Source organism: Dendrobates tinctorius, unplaced genomic scaffold (genome assembly GCF_039654945.1).
Source record: "Dendrobates tinctorius isolate UK_male_01 unplaced genomic scaffold, ASM3965494v1 ptg000121l, whole genome shotgun sequence".
NCBI classification, from domain to species: Eukaryota; Metazoa; Chordata; class Amphibia; order Anura; family Dendrobatidae; genus Dendrobates; species Dendrobates tinctorius.
In genome coordinates, this window is record NW_027361789.1 from 701,050 (window position 1) to 722,454 (window position 21,405).

Here is a 21,405-nt window from a genome sequence, read left to right on the forward strand (position 1 = left end):
CTGGCGCAAGCATGCTCAGCCCAAGATGTGGCAAATTTATTAAGAGGTGTTCCCTTCCCAACACATTTGTTGTATCTTCCTCCAGCAGGCAACACCAGCGATAGTAAACTCTGCTTATAAAATACAGTACTGTGCAAAAGTTTGGCATGATGGGCCTTAGCAGAGTTCCATCAAGCAACACCATCAGGGAGACAACTGATTGGCTGCAAATGTATTTTGCAGCAGGACAATGACTTTAAATATACAGCCAGTATCATTAAGAACTATCTTCAGCATAAAGCACAAGGAAATCTGGAATCGATGATACGTCCCCAACAGGGCCCTGATATCATCGAATCTGTGTGATTACACGAAGAGAGATGAGAACTGCACAAGTCTACCTCCACAGAAGATTTGTGGTTAATTCTCCCAAGATGTTTGGAACATTTCCTTTACATAGTTCCATAAAAAAAAAAAGGATGTGTAACTGTACCTAGAAAAATTGATGCTGTTTTGAAGGCAAAAGGGAGGTCACACCAAATACTGATAAGGTTTATATTTTCTTTTGTTGATTTAGTTTTTTAAAGCATTCTTACATTGTAGCATTTTTACCACACCTGCCTAAATACTTTGCACAGTACTGTATCTAAAAAATTTTATGGCCATCAAACACGGACCACAATACCAAGCGCTATCAGTGGGTCTCTCTAATCTGAGCTAACTTCCTCGTTGGCATAAATAAGTTGAGTTAGAGTTGAGATCCAGGTACGGCCCATAATTCACAAAGAATTAGGCCTAAAACTGTCAGTTGTTTAGGCCTCTATAAGATGCGACCACCGCTTTTAAGGGCTTATCTACAGCATTCTATAATGCTGTAAATAAGCCCCCGATCCAAACCGCAAGATAAGAAAAAATTTATGCTCACCTGGGGGTCGGTCCGGTCCGATGGGTGTCGCAGGTCCGGGTCCTCCCGTGTCGCAGGTCCGGGTCCTCCCATATTCTTGCGACGCCGCCCTCCTGCTTGCTTCATGCCTCCCCGGTATACGCGCTGCGCTGGCATACTTATCTGCAAAGTAGTGCAGTGCGCAGGCACCGGGAAAGGTCAGAAAGACCCAGCGCCTGCGCACTGCAGGAATTTGCTCTGCCCTGCACAGAAGTGCGCCTGCACAGGAGCGCGATGCCAGGGAGGTATGAAGCAAGCAGGAGGGTGGCATCGCAAGAAGATGGGAGGCGCCGGACCTGGACCTGCAAAACCCATCGCACCACACTGCCCCCCCCCCCCCCCCCCCGGGGTGAGTATAATAAAACTTATTTTTCTTATCTTGCAGGTCGGATCGGGGGCTTATCTACAGCATTACAGAATGATGTAGATAAGCCCTGAAAGGCAGTGGTCGCATCTTATAGCGGCAAAAGGAGGTGACAGGTTCCCTTTAATAATCAATACTAAAGATGAGCAGATCAGCCTATTGAATGTCCTTTATTATGCTATGAGGTTTCTCCATACTCATGTGCATAATAAATGTTGAAAATACATTTTTATACTCTCCTCACTCATCACCTCTCCAGCTCCTCCACTCCCCGTCACCTGTCCAGTCCTGGTCACATCTTTTAATCCCCACTGCAAGTTCTGAATCTCGAGGCTTCTCCATGCTGATGAGACCTGGGACTGTTCTGTGCAAGCACATATAAGGTCATGGCATGCACCATCACTTGGCAGATGCATGCGCAGGTCCGTCCCAAAGAGGCCAGAGGATTCAGTGCTCGGTGGTGGTAATAGGATGAAATCGGAAATGGATGGGTGACAGTGAGGAAAGGACGGGCCAAAAAGGTGAGCGCTAATGCGAGTGTACATCTATTTTTTTTTTTTTTTTTGTAAAACCTCTTGATGACCCTTTATGGTTCACCTAAATTGCAGATAGCTGGCACCAATTTGCTGAATCTGTAAATTCACTTTGGTGAATTGCGTATTTTTGTAATATTCAAGTAGAATTCAATTCCACTAAAATATATTTGCTCATCTCAATCAATACAGTAATGATCTAATCATACTAATGTTGCGAATTTTAAAATAGTGTTCCCCATAAATGGAAAGTTTAGGCTCCATAATTTAAAAAACAAACAAACAAACAAAAAAACAAATAAAAATATATATCTATTGACTTTGAGTTCACACATTGTACGTATTGCACCAGCTTGGAAAGGCCTGTTTGGGTAGACTGAAAGTAGTGCGTTTTGTTGTAAATTCTCAGTGCTATTTTCCTAAGCTGCCATGGATCATCTAGGCGATTCTTCATGCATATGCCCCATGCCCAGCTTATTTTTTCAGTGTGACTGAAACAGAAGGATGATAAATCATGTAAATCTACCATTTCTCTTTGTAAACAATATTCAAGCATTGGCATCAAGCAGTTATACAGGTAAAATATTTACATTAAATGCATTGCACAACCAGCAATTCCTGTATACTGCCTTTAAAATGCACTTTAAAACAAAGTATTTACACAATGTAAAACTTTCACTTGTTAGGAAAGATATTTAAAAGCATATTTAAACTATGTTACAGAGCTTTGCCTCCACATAAATTAATCAAATTTGTCTGGATTTTATATTAAGAAAATTTTGGTGTTACAAACAATATAAAAATGTCATTGTGCATATTACTTCCGGCTGTACTTGACAAAAAGCAATGCTGCGGCTTGTGCATTCTCCTAGAGTATTCTGGACTGCAGATTAGAGATGAGCGAACTGATTAGATGCAAATCGAATTCAAGTTAAGTATAATCAGAAAATTTGCTTTACACCGTGAATTTGAAAAATTTGGACTCAGATTTGTGCCAGCTGTATTCCACAGGAGGGAATAGGATATCCTGTATAAAAACAGAGACAAGGAATGCTGCAGATATGGATAGTGAGAGCTCACAGCTTAGCACTAGTTATAAGGTGAGAAAGCGTTAAAACACTGAACAATCATAACAGATAGTGTGTGACAGGAGATCACTGAAACTACTACCATCCGTTAGCCATAACCATACATGCTGAAGTCACTTGGACATTGCTAAGGCTGTATTATATGCTTTGAACAGCGTGAAAAAGTGTTTGATACAGATCTCAGTGTGTTAACACGTGTTTTCAGATAGACGGGAAATCAAATTTTCTGCCAAAATTTGACGAAGCTTGAGAGTTCGAATTTCAAAAGATTCGCTCATCTCTACTTCCCATCCTAAGAATGGCATTGCTGCTAAAAACCCAGCTTTGAAGAAAATAATTCCCCTTTATTACTGGATTTTTGGAAATGTAGACTTTTTTGGCATTTCAATATGCACAAGCATAAAATAAACGGGATTGAGAGGAGTCATGAACCATCACCTCTGCCCTGAACTGTGTGCAATCACACTCTTTTTGCTTCTGTTACGACTGCTTCTATTAGGGCTTTCCAGACTTGAACTGCCTCTCCTCAGGCGCATGTGGTCCTTATTTTCATCACTTTCAGCTTCAGAGTCACTTAGTTCTAAGTCCGGACAATAGCCATCATTGTCCTGATACGGAGTCCCAGAAGACTGACATTCAACAGTCTGTTTGCTCCACATTCGCTCTTTTGCAGGCTGCTTTTTTTGTGTTTTTTCACAGCTTCGCTGATCATCTGTGGTCCTTACCAAGCTATTTGTGGTTTCTTTGATTGATCGGCTAAAATGCTCCATCTTGGACTTCCTAAAATTGCCCAGATTGGGCAGATTTGTTGTGATTAAAGATTCCTGCTCATGAGATGTTTGGCTTAAGCTTTCCCTTTGGATTCGGTCGGCACTAGAACGTAAAATCCCATTAGACTTGCTTGACTTGAGATGTTCATGCTGAACTTTCCCACTTCCATTTGAAGAGTGTCCATGGATTACAGCTTGTAGAGACATTGGTTTACCTGAGCGCCTATATCGTGATGTTTGCTGCGACACTGGTTCCTGAATTTCAATCCGGGGATTACTACTCTCTAGTAATCCATTCCTTCTTTGTTCAGAGGCAAAGTGCGAGTAGTGTTTAGTGAGGACTTCCGAAGATTTCTGCAGTTCCCGGCCATGATGTGAACTATTGTTCTTATCAAGAAGGCCCAAGCGTTTCCCAGTTTTCACTGAACTGTTTTTACAGTCTGCAACTGTGGATTTTGGCATTTTTAACTTCAAAGTTATTCTTGGAGGAGGATAAAATAAGGTATTCTCCAGTGCACTTGATAACGGTTGTCCTAGAGACACAAAACCAACAAAATATATTAAAAAGATAATCTGGCAGACATGGAAGAAAGGAACGCTAGGTCATAAAAAAATGGATGCTAGCTATATATTTGCAATATACACAGTCAGAGTAAGTGCAGGTCAGCATCGGACTGGAGCACCTTGGGCCCACCAGAGAAAATCATTCTTGGGGCCCACTATGTAGGTACATAGAAATAAATACAAGACAACCAATTGTGTGTTAAAACACGCTAATATCAGGGTATAATATAAGGTAGTACACGTCTTAATTATGTAGCAGGGGTTGGGGTAGAATCATAGAGGGGTAGCCCCCTCATAGAATGTAATGTAGCCCGTCTCATAGATTATAATGTAGCCTCCCTCATAAAATATAATGCAGCCCACCTCATAGGGTATAAATGCAGCACCCCACCAAGTATAATGCAACCCCCTCATAAGGTATAAGAGTCCCCATCATAGAATATAATGTAGCCCCCCTCATATAGTATAATGCAGCACCATAGTATATCTTGACTTCAGCAAAGCATTTGACAAAGTATCTCACACAATCCTTATTAAAAAAAAATGACTAGGTATGGAATGGACAAGGCAACTGTTAGGTGGATTCATAACTGGCTTAGTGATAGGACCCAAAGAGTGGTCATAAATGGCTGCACATCCAGTTGGAAGAATGTCTCAAGTGGGGTACCACAGGGCTCTGTCCTGGGCCCCTTACTGTTCAACATCTTTAACAACGATTTAGATGAAGGAATTGAGGGTAAACTGATTAAATTTGCTGATGACACAAAGCTAGGAGGGATAGCTAATACTAGAGAAGAGAGAGAACATTCAAAAATATATAAATAAAGTGGTGCAGTGGGCAGCAACTAACAGAATAGTTTTTAACAGGGAAAAATGTAAAGGACTACATCTGGGCAATAATAATGAAAAAAGCACATACAGAATGGGAGGAATAGGCCTAAGCAACAGCACATGTGAAAAAGACTTGGGTATACTAATAGATCACAGACTGAATATGAGTCAACAATGTGATGCAGCAGCAAAAAAGGCAAATGCAATTCTAGGATGTATTAACAGAAGCATTCAGTCTAGATCACGTGAGGTCATTATTGCCCTCTACTCCTCTTTGGTCAGACCTCATCTGGAATACTGTGTCCAGTTTTGAGCCCCACATTTTAAAAAAGACATCAACAAACTGGAGCACGTTCAGAAAAGAGCGACCAGAATGGTGACCGGTCTGCAAACCCTGTCTTATGAGGAAAGGTTGCAGGATTTGGGAATGTTTAGCCTGCAAAAGAGAAGACTGAGAGGAGACTTAATAACTGTCTACAAATATTCAAGGGCTGTCACACGGCAGAAGGATCATCTTTATTCTCATTTGCACAAGGAAAGACTAGAAGCAATGGGATGAAACTGAATGGGGGAGACACATTAGATATCAGAAAAAACTTTTTGACAGTTAGAGTGATCAATGAGTGGAAGAGGCTCCCACGAGAGGTGGTGAGTTCTCCTTCAATAGAAGTCTTCAAACAGTGGCTGGACAGACATCTGTCTGGGATGATTTAGCAAATCCTGCTTTGAGCAGGGGGTTGGACCAGATGGCTCAGGAGGTCCCTTACAACTCTACGATTCTATGAACACAGATATAATGCAGCCTCCCCATAGAGTATACTGTAGCCCCCTAATAGGGCATAATGCTGCCCCCTCACATAGTATGATGTAGCCCCCCCAGAATATAATGTAGTCCCCTGAGAGAAAAATGCAGCCCCACCACAGAATATAATGCAGCCCCCCAGAGTATACTGTAGCCCCCTCATATAGTATGATGTAGCCCCCCAGAATATAATGTAGTCCCCTGAGAATAATGCAGTCCCCATCAGAATATAATGTAGCCCCCTCAAAGTATAATGCAGTCCCTCTCCACCCCCATCATTGTCCTCATCACCACCTCCATCACTGCCTCCTCCCCATCATCATTGTCCATTTCATCACCTCCATCAATGCCTCCCCCACCACCATCATCATTGCCTCCCCCACTGCCATCATTGCCCATCACCTTCATTATTGCCTCTCCCCACCACTATCATTGCCCATCACCTCCATCATTGCCTCCCCACCTCCATCATTGCCTCCCCCCACCTCCATCATTGTCCATCACCTCCATCATTGTCTCCCCACCAATCATTGCCCATCACCTCCATCATTGCCTCCCCCCACCATCATTGCCCATCACCACCATCATTGCCTCCCCCACCGCCATCATTGCCCATTACCTCCATCATTGTCCATCACCTCCATCATTGCCTCCCCCACCACCATCATCATTGCCCATCACCTCCATTATTGCCTCCCCCCACCAATATCATTGCTCATCACCTCCAGCATTGTCTCCCCCACTGCCATCATTGCCTCCCCCCACCAATATTATTGCCCATCACCTCCAGCATTGTCTCCCCCACTGCCATCATTGCCTCCCCCCACCAATATCATTGCCCATTACCTCCAGCATTGTCTCCCCCACTGCCATCATTGCCTCCCCCACCATTATCATTGCCCATCGAGTCCATCATTGCCTCCCACCACCAATATCATTGCCCATCACCTCCATCATTGCTTCCCCCACCAATATCATTGCCCATCACCTCCATCATGGTCTTCCCCACCACCATGATTGCCCATCACCTCCATTATTGCCTCCCCCACCACCATCATTGCCCATCACCTCCATTATTGCCTCCCCCACCAATATCATTGCCCATCACCTCCATCATTGTCTCCCCCACTGCCATCATTGCCCATTACCTCCATCATTGTCCATCACCTCCATCATTACTCATCACCTCTATCATTGCCTCCCCACCGCCATCATTGCCCATCACCTCCATTATTGCTTCCCCCACCACCATTGCCCATCACCTCCATCATTGCCTCCCCCACCAATATCATTGCCCAACACCTCCATCATTGCCTCCCACCACCAATAACATTGTCCTTCCCCACCACCCCTCTCACACACACACAGCACCGGTCCACATCACTCACTCACATAGCAACTCATCACACACTCACACAGCACCGCATCATGTCTCTCACACTTACACACACAGCACCGCATCACTCTCACACACACACACAGCACAACTCACCTACCTGCAGCTGCAGCACATCCCGGAAGCCTTTCTCTCCTGCAGCTTTCTCTCTGATACAGCACGCTGGATGATGACGTCATCCAGCTGGGCTGTCACAGACAGGAAACGTCCAGAAAGCCGGGATGTGCTGTGACTGCGGGGAGGGGAGTTGTGCTGTGTGTATGTGGTGCGGTGTTTGTGTGTGTGAGAGAGTGATGCGGTGCTGTGTGTGTGGTGCGATGCTGGGGATGGGCTGCCCGCTATTAAAGAGGAATGGTATTCACGCCTCTCCACGCCCATAGGGGCGTGGAGAATCGTGAATATTCATTTCGCTTTAGCAGTGGGGACAGGAACTTGTCTCCCGCTGCTGCTAGCTGGCACAGGGCGGCCCCCCTTGATTCAGGGGCCCCATACCCACTGACTTGGGGGCCCCTTGGAGCAGTGGGGGCCAGTATGCCAGCAGGTGCCAGTGCCTGGGCGCACAGGAGAATCCTCCGGTTCTCTGGTGGGCCAGTCCGAGCCTGGTGCAGGTAGTGGGTTTTCTGAACCAAACTTCAACTTATATGAGCTTACTAGGCTGTTGAGTTCTGGTTCGGAGCCCTGTGGCAGATCTGTGTATCAAGGTCCCTACTTGGACTGTGAATGCTGGATGCGTAAAACCATAGTTGCCAGTGATGAGCGAAGTGCTCTGAAAAGGTGTTAAGCAAGCAAACTCTGGTGCTAACCAAGTGTGTCTTCAGCATGCTCGAATAATATGTTTGAGTCCCTGTGGCTGCATGTCGTGTTAGGCAATCCCTAAATATGCTGCGGCTGTCGAACAGCTCAGTTAGCACCCAAGCATGCTCTAATCACACCTTATCCGAGCACGTTCCCTCATCACTAGTTGTTTGAGTTAATTGTGTCCAAATAAAAAATAAATAAGTGAAAAAGCTTTGAGTACAGGGTGTGATTGGGACCTTGCACCAATATAATATTTTAAAGGATATTGGAAAATGATGGACACATGGTTCCAATTATTTCAATACATTGCAAAATTTCTGCAGTCTTTCATATGAAAGAAGAAGCATATGGGACATTCCTATGAACAGAAAAAGCAACAAATAGCAAATCTGTTAATCTGTCTAATCCCCCTTCCCATGTACATTTTTCACAGGTACTGGAGACAAGTAGATAGGCACACATGTTCATTATTTCATATGGACCATGGGACAAACTCGTAAACATGTTAATTTTTTTGTGTCAATAAAAACAAACAAACAAAAAAACACGTGCACACGGATGACGGAAGAGAATATAAAATGACATGTTTAGGTGTTAGATGTGCAAAGATATAAATTGATAGATAAAGAGATATCCTTGAGATACATAGTTTGTGCCGTGAGTGTGTAGTTAACTGTACTTGTATTTAGCTAATAAATGAATAAAAAAAAAAAAACACGACGTGGCGTCTCTCCTAATTTTGATAACCAGCCAATGTAAAGCAGACAGCTGCGGGCTGATAATATCAGGCTGGGAAGGTCCATAATTATTGGACCCTTCCCAGCCTAAAAACACCAGTCTGCGGCCACCCCAGAAGTGGCACATTACATTAGATGCGCCATTTCTGGTACTTTACAAAGCTCTTCCAGACTGTGCTGGTGCGGTGGCAATTGCGGTAATGATAGTTGGGGTTGATGACAGCTGTGATTTGTCAAAAATCACAGTGACCATCAAGCCTTGGGGTTAGTAATGGAGAGGTGTTACTAATCCTGTAATTAAAAATAAAATCTCACACAGAAAAAATAACTATTTGAATAAATACTCCCCCTCGTTCATCAATTTATTGAAAAAATTCCCATGCAGGTCAGCCATAATTCACCGAATCTAATGTAGTCCAGAAATGGATACCTGAAAAACATAAAAAGGCAGAAATAAAAACAAGACACAGTCCCTAGTTCACAAATTACCAAAAATATTCCCATGAAGTTCCGACGTAGTCCAAGTTCCTCGTATCTGTGAATAGTAGTAAAGTTACCGCTATTCAGAGTCTCATGGTACTGACTACAACACTCAGAGCCGACGGATCTCATTGCGCTCAGTGAGACCCAGCGACAATGAGAATCATTGTCATCATTACCCGGCAGTGCCTGTTAATAGCTGTAACTTTACTACTATTAACATACATCGGAGCCAGATTCTGGGAACATGAACTACATCAGAGCTTCGTGGGAACATTTTTACAATTAAATTGGTGAACAAGGGACTGTCTCATGCTTATTTCTCTCATTTCATGTTTTTCAGGTATCCATTTCTGGACTACATTGGATTCCCAGAACTACTGTCGTGTGGTGTTGTGTGGTGTTGCGTGGGTTACCCCCCTCCATTAAATTGGTGAACCATGGATAGTTTTTTGTGTGTATGTTTTTATTTTTCATTACTGGGTTAGTAATGGGGGTGTGATAGATAGACACCTCTCCTCTACTAACCCCCAGGGCTTGATGCCAGCTGTGATTTTTGTAAAATCACACCTGACATCAATCCCAACTACTATTACCCCAATTGCCACCGCAACAGAGTAATCAGGAAGAGCCGGGCAAAGCGGCAGAATTGGCGCATGTAATGGATGTCTGTAAGTCTGAGATGGCTGTAGGCTTGTATACTTAGGCTGGGAAGGGCCCTATATCTGTGGACCTTCCTAGTCTGATCATATCAGCTCACAGCTTTCTGCTTCACCTTTGCTGGTTATCAAAAAGGAGATTTTTGTGTACTCACCGTAAAATCTTTCTCTTAGCCTCTAATTGGGGGACAACAGAACCATGGGTGTTATGCTGCTGTCCACTAGGAGGCGACACTATGCATAATCTGAAAAAGAATAACTATGGCTCCTCCTCTGCAGTACACACACCTGGACGGCGTCACCCTTCTCCAGTTTTGTGCAAAAGCATTAGGAGGAACATAAACAACATAACCATGCCTGTTAGAAGGCCACTATGTACGAGCTCAAAGAACAATATGAGAACTCAACCATAACAACGGCCCGTAAGGGCAACAGGGTGGGAGCTGTGTCCCCCAATTAGAGGCGAAGAGAAAATTTACGGTGAGTACACAAAAATCTCCTTTACTCTGTTGCCTCATTGGGGGACACAACCATGGGACGTCCCAAAGCAGTCCCTGGGTGGGAAGCAATGGACGAATATTGTGCTGACAGGTCCCTAAACTTGGGGCACCGCCGCCTGCAGAACCCGTCTACCCATGCTCGCGTCTGCTGAGGACTGGGTATGAACTCTGTAGTGTTTCGTAAACGTGTGTAGACTAGTCCAAGTGGCCGCCTTACACACCTGTGCCGAAGCCTGGTGTCGAATGGCCCAGAAGTCCCCTACCGCCCGCGTAGAGTGTGCCGTGATACCGGCCGGAAGAGGAGAATTGTTAAGGCGATAAGCCTCTTGTATGGTGGACTTGATCCACCTGGCAAGGGTAGCTTGGGAAGCCGGCAGACCCTTGCGAACGCCTTCCGGAAGAAGGAAAAGGGAATCAGACTTCCGGAAGGGCGCAGTCCTAGACACGTATATACGCAATGCCCTGACGAGGTCAAGCGTATGCAGAGCCTTCTCCACTCTATGAACCGGAACCGGGCAAAGGGATGGCAGTGAAATTTCCTCATTGAGGTGGAAGTTGGACACAACCTTCGGAAGGAAGGATGGGACTGTACGGAGAACCAACTTGTCCTGGTGAAAGGCTAGGAAGGGCCGTCTGCAGGAGAGTGCTGACAATTCAGACACCCTGCATAGCGAGGTGATTGCCACCAGAAAAAAACACCTTCCGTAGAATGCAGAGTGGGACTTCCTTAAGGGGTTCGAAAGGTGGTGCCTGCAATGCTGTCAGGACCATGTTGAGGTCCCACGTTTCCAGTGAACTTTTGTAGGGGGGAACTAAATCGGGAAACTCCTTGGAGAAAAGGCCTTATTTGCGGCTTGTTAGCAATGCGCCTCTGGAAAAGCACTGAGAGCGCTGACACCTGGCTCTTAAGCGAGCCTAGGGATAAGCCTGGAGTCCAGGCCCGATTGAAGAAAACAAAGTACCTTTGTGAGGGAATAAGGGAGTGGAATCTGGCCGTGAGATTTACACCAGGTAAAGAAAGCTCTCTAGGTACGGTAATAAATCTTGGTGGAGGCTGGCTTCCGTGCCCTGATCATGGCCTTAATGATGTCTGGTGAGAGCCCTGCCTGGGTTAGAACCCAGGTCTCAAGGGCCATGCCGTCAAATTGAGAGCCCGAGTTCTGGTGGTAGAACGGGCCTTGTGACAGAAGATTGGGACGGTCGGGGAGACGCCAGGGGGCGTCGGCTGTAAGTTGTACAATGTTGGCGTACCATGTACGTCTGGTGCGATCAGGATGGTTGGAACTCCCTCTTGTTTGATCTTCCTCACGACTCTGGAGATCAGAGGGAGGGGTGGAAAAATGTACAGAAGCTGGAACTGGGTCCAGTCCTGAAGGAAGGAGCACCAGACCCTTGGAGGTGTCGAATAGCATCCACAGGAATGTCAGAGACTGACTCGGGGCAGTCGATGAATTTTGCAAGTTGACTAACCAGCCCAGGCGACTCAGAGTGTTGGTTGTGATTGAAACGCTGACCTCGCAGTCCTTGAAGGTGGGAGCCTGGATAAGAAGGTCGTCCAGGTATGGAAAGACTACTATGCCTCTAGAATGTTGAACATCCATGGTGGCTGCCATGATTTTTGTAAACGTCCTGGGAGCCGTGGCGAGTCCGAACGGGAGAGCCATGAACTGGTAGTGATCCTGGTCGATAGCGAACCTGAGAAATCTCTGATGGGCGTGAGCAATCAGTATGTGCAGGTATGCGTCCTGTACGTCTATGGAGGCGAGAAATTCTCCCTGCTCCATGGACGCAATAATGGACCGAAAGGACTAAATGCGGAAATGACGAACCCATACATATTTGTTGAGTTGTTTCAGGTCCAGTATGGGCCGTACGCTGCCTCCTTTTTTGGCGACTACTAATAGTTTGGAGTAGAACCCTCGGAAGCGCTCGGTTGTGGGAACTATGTCTCCTGCTTGAAGGAGGGAGGAAACCGCGTGGCAGAAGCCACGAGCCTTGTCTGGCGGCTTTGGGGGAATAGAGAGGAAGAACTGGTTCGGTGGGCTGGAAGTTAACTATCTTGTATCCGGAAGACACTATTTCCCTGACCCACCTGTCTTCTGTAATAGGCAGCCAGACTTGCTGAAGGAGTAAAAGTCGTCCGCCTACGGGTGGGGTGTCTTCCGGAGTTCGTGAGTCATGATGAGGAGAAAGTCTGAGGTTTTCCTCCTTTGGGCTTTGTCTGGCCTGCTTTCGGCTGCCAGGTCCTTTCCGGCCTCTGCGCCGCCCGAGGGTTGTCCCTGCGTGGAGAGCGGTTACGATTTTGTGCTGGACGTGAGAAAGACCAGCCTTAAGAATTCCGAAAGGATCGGAATTGTGTTTGGTTACGCCTTTTGAACGTGCGTTTAGGTTTTAGTTGAGGGATTGAGGTACTCTTCCCCCCAGTGGCATTGGATATCATTGTGTCCAACTTTTCACCGAAAAGTCGCCCACTGAGGTACGGGAGGTGTGTGAGGGACTTTTTCGAGGCCGCGTCCGCTTTCCATTCCCGTAGCCAAAGGATACGCCGGATTGTGATTGCGTTTTATGCTATTCCCGCTTCACCTCTTGCGGAATCCAGAGCTGCATGAAGTATATAATCTGCTACCACTGCTATTTGAACCGCTTGGTCCGATAGCTCAGGATTGGAAGCTTGGAGGCCATTCTGCAAATTTTTGGCCCAAGCCAGAATGGCTTTGGCCGCCCAGACTGAAGCGAACGCGGGAGCCAGGGAGGCCCTTGCCGCTTCGAAAATTGAACGAGCCATGCCGGTCTGCTGCGTCTCTAAGGGTTGAGCTATCTGGCAGTGACAGGAGGGTCTGTGCTGCTAGCCTAGAGACTGGAGGGTCCACTTCGGGCGGATCTGTACACTCCTTGGTGTACTGTGGGAAAGGGTACCTTGCCTCCAAATATTTGCGATTGGTGAATTTCTTCTCGGGCTGCGAAAACTGCTTAGTAAGTATCGCCTGAAATTCCGGGTGATTAGAGAAGACCTTAGGTGGTTTCAGAACACCTTCAAAGCAAATCTTGTGTTCTGGGGCTTCCGGGGGTGGATCAGAAATGTCCAGCACCCGATGGAAGAGATAATGTCCTCAACTAGCGCTGCATTGCTAGGGGTGCCGGGAACCAGAGACCTCTCCGTTTCGTTGTCTGAGTCGGAGTCACAGATGCCTTCCGAATCCTGCGTATCGCTGAGGCGTTTCCTGGTGGGCGAACTGGGGCGGAGGTCTCCTGTGGTCGGGGATCGCTGTGGAGATCTGCGTTGTCTGTCCCTAGTAGGGGAGGGTCTAGGTGACCTGGAATTACGGTGTCTCTCCCTAGAGGAGGATAACCGTGTGCTATGGGATGATGCAGATGAACGCGACCTGTGGGTCCGCTTACGTCTGGGAGAGCCAGAAACTGCCTGTCCCTGAGTGGAGCTGTCCCTTTGCTGGGTAACGCTCATAGCCGAGACATGACCTGCAGAGCCTGGAGTAATGTGGAGGTCAGGTTATCTATGGACTGCGTCATAGACTGCGACATTTGAGTAGCCCATTCCGGCGTGGTAGCAGACGCTGAAGCATTGGTAGGAGCCTCTTGGGGTTCTGACCCAGTATTTTGGATACAATCCCGGCAGTGCGGGTACGTGCTGCCACTGGGGAGAGTTTTAGAGGCTGTGCAGAACGCATAAAAGCAGTACTGCCTGGTTCTCTTGTACCTTGAGCCCGGCATAGTGCACCGAGTGCAGAAGGGTTGGCTATGCAGAGGGCCCTACAGGGGTGGCTATGTAGAGGAAAAATATAGGGAAGCCTTATAGGGAATATGGATTCACAGCCGAGTAAGAAAACCCAGCTGTGATCTTACCCCACCAGTGTGCCCCTAGGTCCAGCGCCGTAGATTCACAGTCATGTGTCCCCCGGAGACTGGCTGACGTGCTGCTGATGTCACAATGCCTTCTCCTGCAGTAATTCTGACCCAGAAATGGCCGCTGAGAGGACGAGGAGGAAGAGGAAGGGGGACGAAGAGCTGAAAAGGGCGCGCAGAGCTATGTAAAAACGCGCCCTTTCTGTCTCGATCCGCCCCTTCTATGACACTGTAAGGTGTCATATTTGTCATCCGGGGGGCGGGGAGGAGGCGGCAGCTTCAGCTAGGCCGAAGCAGCGGTCTAAATTTGAAGTCTGATGCCCAGAAGGGCTCCAGGCCGGCGCGGATGTCCGGGAGGGGGTTGGATCTGAACCAGACCCCCCCCTAGATCTAAAGGCAGGATAGCGGTGGGGCTTTTAAAAGGAGCGGGGCCCTGTGAGGGGTCCCCCTGAAGCGCTATGGAGCTGGCGCTGCCGCAGAGACAGGGGCACAGGAGCCCTGTGTCTGTGTGTGCTATGCCTGCGTGCACTCTCCCCCGGCCCCTACAGGAGCCCGCAGCTGGGCTGGACGTCCCTGGCTTTGGAGCCGCAGAATGCTGCCATGTACAGGCCCTACCTGAGGGGTCTCAACCTAATGCCCCCAGAGGGGGATTAGGGAGGGTGCTGCTGTCACCATCAGGGGGCTTCATCCTTGCCTCGACCTCAACCCAGAACCAAAGGGAATTGGGGAAGGAGGGGGGTCTCGACTTCGAACCAGTACCCAAGGGACTGGGGAAGGAGCGACATGGGGAATAGCCACCTCAACTTCAAGCGGGCTCCATATAATAGGGGCCGAGGAAGGAGCCATGCCGGGGGTCTCGCAGGAGACCCACTTTTCTTCATCTGTAGTCCGTCAGGAAAAAAACGGAAAAAAATAAAAAAGGGAAAAATTATTTAGGTGCGCTTCCTATGCGACACTAAGCAAAAACTGGAGAAGGCTGACGCCATCCAGGGGTGTATACTGCAGAGGAGGAGCCATAGTTAATCTTTTTCAGATTATGCATAGTGTCGCCTCCTAGTGGACAGCAGCATAACACCCATGGTTATGTGTCCCCCAATGAGGCGACAGAGTAAATAGGGGGACTCATTTTTACATTAGCTAAATACATGTACAGTAAACTACACATGCAAATCACTGATAATACTGTATATCTCACAGATGACTATCAATATATATATTTGCACATCTAACACCTAAACATATGTCATTTCTCTTCTGCATTTTACAGTATTACAGTGCATGTCACTTGAATGGTGCACATGGAAGGCACACACACGGATAACACGGGTACTGTTTGTTTCCAGTACTGTAATTATCAGGACATGTAAAGGGGGGCTAATGGGGAGTTTTATGTATGGAAGTAAAAATAACCTTGTTCAATATTCTCATTGTAATAGAGTGGTTGTGTAGTATAAAATCAGTGATCCTTACAGGCCTTGATTGGCAACAGAATTTTTATTTCACCTCAGTATTAAAAGGGTATTCCAGTTTTATCAGGTAAGTTCAAGTTTTTCAAGAGCTCTATTTTCAGTCACTTACTAGCATCCTTCTGATTATGGAAACATAAATGTACAACTCTTCCTCCTGTTTGCCCACACTTGGTAAGTAAATCCTGCTGTGGATATGCAGGGTATCCCCAAAAAACACAATACATTGTTCTCAATGAGAATGTCACCCCAACACATCAAAGTGAGGAAATCCGCATCTATTAAAACCATGCTATAGATTTGAAAGGTTTTTGCTTAATTTTTTTTTATTTTGCTACATGTGGCTGGGGGTGGAGTGGAGGATACTAAATCCACTGCACAGTAAGTTACTGAGGACTAGCGTTCTGCAAACCTGAAAGCAGAGATCTAGGATACTATGAGAAATGTAAGGAGACAGGATATTGTAAAATTGTCAAACTTATTTGTCAGTAAAAGCAAGTCATTTAATTTCTGAAAACTTGGAAGATCCCTTTAACCAGAATATGCATGAATTTTGGGGACTGATTGTTATTAGCCATTATCTAAATAACAGACTGACTTTACTAGAGAAAATGATTCTGTGCCACATTACAAAGGATGCTTTCATTCACATGAGGCCATCTAGGAAAAACCCTGAGCACCTGGCTGCCCATGCATGCCACATCCTGAGGACAGTCCCAAAAGAGTTCACTAAATACAGAAGAGAAAACAAAAACTACTACGTTTCATTTTTCAGACATTAATACACTAATAGACAACTTTTTCAGTAATTTTATGTACATATAGGGGGGTAATGTTTAGGAATGTCTCTATTTGCCAAGACAGAAGGACTGTCCCGTAGCTCACAGTGTGTTAAGAATATTAAATAGCTTCACATAGCTCATACGGCAGCCAAGTCTTGTGCGGTCACAGGATATTCACTATGTAAGTGCCAAGTGTTGTGCATACCCACTGGAGCATCTGGCCCTGGCTAGTATCATATACGTCTCACAAATAGTAGAACAAAAAGCCCATAGAAAAGGAGGTTCTCTGCATAAAGTTTTCTCCCATGTTCCGTTTCTGAGAACAGTTTTACAATTTCCTTCCCAAAATTCAGTAGCAAATATATCTCTGAAATTTGCAACAAGTCTCATATAATGCACAGCAACAGACTTGTCCATAAAAATAAATTAAAAAAAAAAAAAAAATCAATAAATAAATAAAATAGAGCAGATACTCAGGCTTAAATGCATGTCCTTATGTAAAGAATGCATGCAGTAGATTCCCCCATTTGTATGTTTTTTTTTAAATTATAAACCAAACAGAATGTAAGTGAATGTGATTTATGTATAACATAACAGATATAGTCACAATCTATTCTAAAATCCATGCAGTTCTGGATTCTCATGTCTCTCACGGACTCCAAGGAAATATAGGTTACCTGCTGCCATCTCTTGATTGACAAGCTGGACTTGTAGATTGAAGATTTGCTCATGAAGTTTACTATGGGACAGTTTGAGCTTCTCTCTTCTGTTGACCATGTAGCACAAGTTTCTTACCTGTTTAACGAAAATATAGAGCTCTGTTATCCCAAAGTTTAATCCCTATTGGCAAGAAAGTATGAAAGGTGCAAGGTGCCGGGCTGTCACAAAGTTTTGGTGGAGCCCCCGCACCACTCAACACTTCAATGTACAAGCCTTGTGGCCACAGCCATTGCCCGACTCCTGCTGCCGCCGAACACCCCGTCCTACAAGCCTGGAGCCCACAGCTAGTCCCACCTCGCCAGTAGTGACTAAGCTTGCCACCTAGGACCCCGCTCCACCACTGTCGCCCCCCCCAGGTAAGCTACAGCAAAAGCAGATTATAATGTGCAACATTTTATTAAAACTTTTTTTCTATTTTCCACCTCAATATTTGGAGTGTATCTTATAAACCAGTGCGTCTTATAATCCTCAAAATACAGTAATTTAAACATATCCAATTGTGGAAATTATTATTATTCCAAGATCTACTGATTAAAATGAAAAACTCTTTAAATGTAGAGACTTAATCAACAGAGTGCTGAGATTTGTGGTCTGTAGAATTATGAATACAGCTCTGGACAACAGAACCAGCACAAGACAAGTAACAAAATGTTTTAGAATGTTCCTAAACATGTTATGTCGATCAATTCTGTATGTAAAAAGATGTTCAAATGTGTATATCCTCCATGAAAAGAATAGGTCATCGGTAATTAACTTAATGCTTAAGGCTGTGTGCCCACATAGTGTTTTTGTAAGCGTTTCCGCAGCGTTTGTGCCGGCTCAGACGCTGCAGAAACGCTTACACGATGCTTCTAATTAATTAGCATGCGTTTTTGGCTTTTTGTGCCAATGCATGTGTTTTTAACCGCTCAGGAATCGCTTAGCAGCTAACAACGCAGCATGCTCATTAATTTCCGCATAGCTGAGCGTTTTTAGCCTTCCCCCAATGTTCCCAGAAAACGCGTGTCAAAAAACGCGTCAAAAACGTGCGGCTTTTTTTTTTTTTTTTTTGCACGAAATGCGCGTTTTCTGGGAAAGGGGATGTTTCCTGAGCATTTAAAAACGCTAGCGTGGGCACATAGCCTAAGGCTGTGTGCACACGTAGCAATTTTTAAGCGTTTTTGCCGCGATTTTCGGCGCAAAAACGCTTAAAAATCGTGTACAGAACGCCCCCCATGCATTCCTATGGCATTCCGCACATGCTGTGCTAATGCTGCGCTTTTTTCCGCGGCGGAATCGCATCGCGGAAAAAATCGCAGCATGCTCATTCTTTGTGCGGAATCGCAAAGAATTGCCGCGATTCCGCACCCATAGGAATGCATGAGAATCGCTTACTTCCCGCATGTGGCTATGCCCACCATGCGGGAAGTTAAGCGTCTCATGTGCGGTTGGTACCCACGGTGTGGAGGAGAGGAGACTGTCCTCCAGGCACTGGGTACCATACCCCTGTAAAAAAAGAATAAAAAATAAAAAATCGGTGTATATTTACCTTCCGGCGTCCCGCGATGCATTCCCGGCCTAAGCGTTCCCAGTAATGCCTTGCGGCAAGGTCCTGTGATGACATGGTCTCGCGAGATCGCTATAGCAACGCGAGACTACCTCATCACAGGTCTCGCAAGGCATTACTGGGAACGCTGAGGCCCGGGAATGCAGCGCGGGACGCCGGAAGGTAAATATACACCGATTTTTTTATTTTTTTTTAGCATTTTAACATCCTATCTTTTACTATTGATGCCGCATAGGCGGCCTCAATAGTAAAAACCTGGTCACACTTGTCAAACACTATGTTTGACGAGTGTGACCAACCTGTCAATCACTTTCCAAGCGATGCTTCAAATCGCTTGGAAAGTGCTTGAATATCGCACGCGAAAATCGCGGCAAAATCGCGATCATAATCGCGGTGAAATCGCGTGGAAAAAACCGCGCGATTTCTGGGAAGGAGTCCGATTTTTAGTAAGCGTTAATCAGCCTTAATCAGGTTTTTTGGTTTAAAAACAATAAAGTTGAGGTTTTGATAATTTTTTTTTCTTCATATTACAATCTTTTTTAAACCTAAAAATAAGGAATCTTGTGACTTTCATACCGGCCACTGGAGATTTTTTAGACTCATACTTCCCAATTCAGGAAATCTACACGCACATTAGCCACAATGAACAGACTAACCTTATATTTTGTAGTGAGGCATCTATTGAGCGTGTACTAAAGTCATTGTGAAGGCGGCGCATGGTCAGATGTGACATCACTTAAGGCCCCGTCACACACAGCGATCTCACCAGCGAGATAGCCGATTTTGTGACGCCACAGCGATTGCAGTGTGTGATGGGGATCAGCGACCGGCCCCCCTGCCGGGTATAGCTGATCGCGCTCCATCGTCCTGGGCCATTTTTTGATCGTTGGTCTCCCGCTGGCCCCCACGCATCGCTGCGTGTGGCAGTGAGAGACCAGCGATCAGCGACGCTGGTTTCCAATGTAAACAGCGGGTATCTAAGAGCAGCGCGGCTCTTAGTTACCCGCTGTTTACCTTGGAAACCAGCTTGCTCGCTGGTCCTGATCGCTGGAGGAGCTGTCTATGTGACAGCTCACCAGTGATCAGCCTAACGATGTCCCAGCGACGCCATCCATGTCGGATCGTTGGTGGGATCGCCAGGACATTATTATGTGTAACGGGGCCTTTACTGTGATTGGTGGATGCTTTGTCATCATCTGAGTATAGAGGCGTTCGTTTGTTACCAATCTCTGCCATCCTACCTCGGATGGGGAGCTAAGGGGTAACTTTTCTCCTAGTGAATAGTGACATGCCTAGCCTGCCAATGTGAGGAGGCTTAGAAGCCTTGCAATAGGTTGCACTAGAGTTCAAGTCCTCTGAAGAGGCAATTTGAACCTCTGATAAGGAAACATTTTCTAATGGCATAATCCCTTTACAGTTAAAGAAAACAATGTGAGAGGAATATAGCCATCATGTCCAAATGGTTACCATCATTGTACTACTGGGACCCCACCCCTCTCCTATACCCCCTCCCACCATTTTCTGAAAGTCAAGATAAGCCCCTTGAACCCATAAGGTAGTAGCTGGCACCCTTCATTTGGAAACTAAATTTTCCTAAATAACTATGTAAAATGACAGTTACCAAGATGTGATTTCTACAAATTTAGTTTAGATTAAAAACAAACAAATAAAACAAAACTGATTAAATGCAACACTCAGCTTACTCTTTCAAGATCCTGCCTCAGGTGCATGAACATTCTCATTCTGGTATGAATACTGTCCTCTTTGGGTTGTACCAAGCCATTTTGTTCTTCCTCTTTAGGTGGTACAAGCGGCCTGTTAAAATTACTTTTTCGCTTCAGCATCCAGAAAGAATATATCAAGTCCACTGGTAGCTTGGGCAATCCCAATTCAGCTGCCACGTCATCCACATTCACCATTGTGTAAAAGTCTTCCTCCAGCTCCTTTAGTTTCTGGGCTCGGAGGCTGGTCTTTTCACTCTCACTCTGTCTGCTGTCCATGGGAGTCTTGTCAGGCTCGTCCTGTTCTGCTGAGCAGTGCTTGTTCTTACTGTGCTTTAGACAATAGGACTTAAATTTTACTTCATCCCCTTCATCTAGTATAGTCTTCATGTCCAGACTGTGCTCAAATGCGCAAGTGACGTGAAAGGCTGTGATACAGCTCTTAACTGAACACTACACAAGGAAAGTATAATCAGTGACACAGAACACCAGCAATATACAGTACTTACACAATGAGTAAACTAGGCTGGAAAGCGTAGAGCTATCAGAAAGAGGTAGAAATAGTGGCATGAAATCACAGGTAGAGGTCTACAGTAACACGGCATCTTACAGTATAGTCTGCTACAGAATTATTCACCTGGAGTTCAAGAAGTCATGTATATAGTTCCTACAATCCTCCATGGTTAAAGGTTTTTATTTCTGGAGACCTATGACATCTCACCATTGTGAAGAGTCCTGTAGTCGGGAATCTCATCTATGTTGTGAAAGCTGAAGCCCCATTCCAACTTTATAAACACAATGGAAACCATGTATGAATTGATCTTGGACTCCTTTAAACATGGCAGATTGTAATAAATAACAAAAG

The 21,405-nt window shown here is 45.7% G+C and overlaps 1 protein-coding gene across 4 annotated transcripts in view; it reads right to left on the bottom strand.

Annotated features, from left to right (window-relative positions):
• The window catches only part of LOC141046821 (regucalcin), a 188,787-nt gene that overhangs the window by 89,671 nt on the left and 77,711 nt on the right, over nucleotides 1–21,405 (bottom strand). For 3 of the 4 annotated variants that reach the window (XM_073541447.1, XM_073541445.1, XM_073541448.1), the window contains 3 exons: nucleotides 20,523–20,993; nucleotides 17,231–17,348; nucleotides 3,346–4,210 (listed from right to left, as the gene is read on the bottom strand). In XM_073541447.1, coding sequence (XP_073397548.1) covers nucleotides 3,346–4,210; nucleotides 17,231–17,348; nucleotides 20,523–20,993 — 1,454 coding nt within the window. Of the gene's footprint in view, nucleotides 1–3,345; nucleotides 4,211–17,230; nucleotides 17,349–20,522; nucleotides 20,994–21,177; nucleotides 21,298–21,405 lie in introns of those variants that run through there. The other variant, XM_073541449.1, reaches the window with a different exon arrangement.